The sequence below is a fragment of the Plasmopara halstedii genome, assembly GCF_900000015.1.
Source record: "Plasmopara halstedii genome assembly, contig: Scaffold_253, whole genome shotgun sequence".
In the NCBI taxonomy this organism is placed as follows: domain Eukaryota; phylum Oomycota; class Peronosporomycetes; order Peronosporales; family Peronosporaceae; genus Plasmopara; species Plasmopara halstedii.
Window position 1 is genome coordinate 757,483 of NW_020187174.1, and position 753 is coordinate 758,235.

Below are 753 nucleotides of genomic sequence, written 5' to 3' on the forward strand. Positions count from 1 at the left end.
AATATGATGTTCTTGATTATTCCAGCATGGTAATATTATCCAATAAGAATGTAGGATAAAACATGTAAAAAATGGTCTTATGTAAAATTTGGCGTGATCGTCTTCTGCTTTATGGCAAGCAGTTGGCGACCACGTCACAGAGGCGAGTTAGGAATCTTTTCGTCAGCAGCGCGAAAAGAAAGAAAATTTTCTTGACGAGCTGCAAGCTGAAGCAGAAAACATTGATTACATTGATACCTTCACAGGAGAATTAAGGCCGAACGACATCGCGTTGCTCGCAATACCTATGTGCGCACCGTGCACGTCGTTGACCAAATTTATATGGTAAAGCTGACACCAGGTGGTCAAAAGAAGGGCAAGGCGGCAAACCAGGCTATAACTTAAAGAAGAGAAGAATACTAATTGTCCAATGAGTGATGATCACGATGATTGTCAGCCGGACGTAGATCCAGTCATCGTACAGCGTGAGCACATGCGTCGCATTTCAGAGAATGAGCTAATTGCATTGTTGGTCCTGCTAACATCCCGACGCCGGGTATGCATAGTTTCAATGCAAACGTGGAGTCAAGGGCTTATCAATTAAGGCAAAGAAGAATGGCAATAAGTAGCTCAGCATTAAACTTTAAACAGACCCTGACTGATCGCTAATGAACTTGAGCTACCTGTAGCCATATTGGTATTGATACCAATCTTATATTTGGTCTGCTAATCTACAGCCAGGTCGTATCTAATATACATCAAATCCTCAGGATC

General features: G+C 42.1%; 1 protein-coding gene across 1 annotated transcript in view; it reads left to right on the plus strand.

Moving 5' to 3' along the window:
* Window positions 1-409: 409 nt before the first annotated feature.
* PHALS_04207 (uncharacterized protein) overlaps window positions 410-753 on the plus strand; it is a gene marked incomplete at both ends in the record, with an annotated part of 706 nt that continues 362 nt past the window's right edge. The window contains one exon of the mRNA XM_024722229.1: window positions 410-535. Coding sequence (XP_024573327.1) covers window positions 410-535 — 126 coding nt within the window. The remainder of the gene's footprint in view (window positions 536-753) is intronic.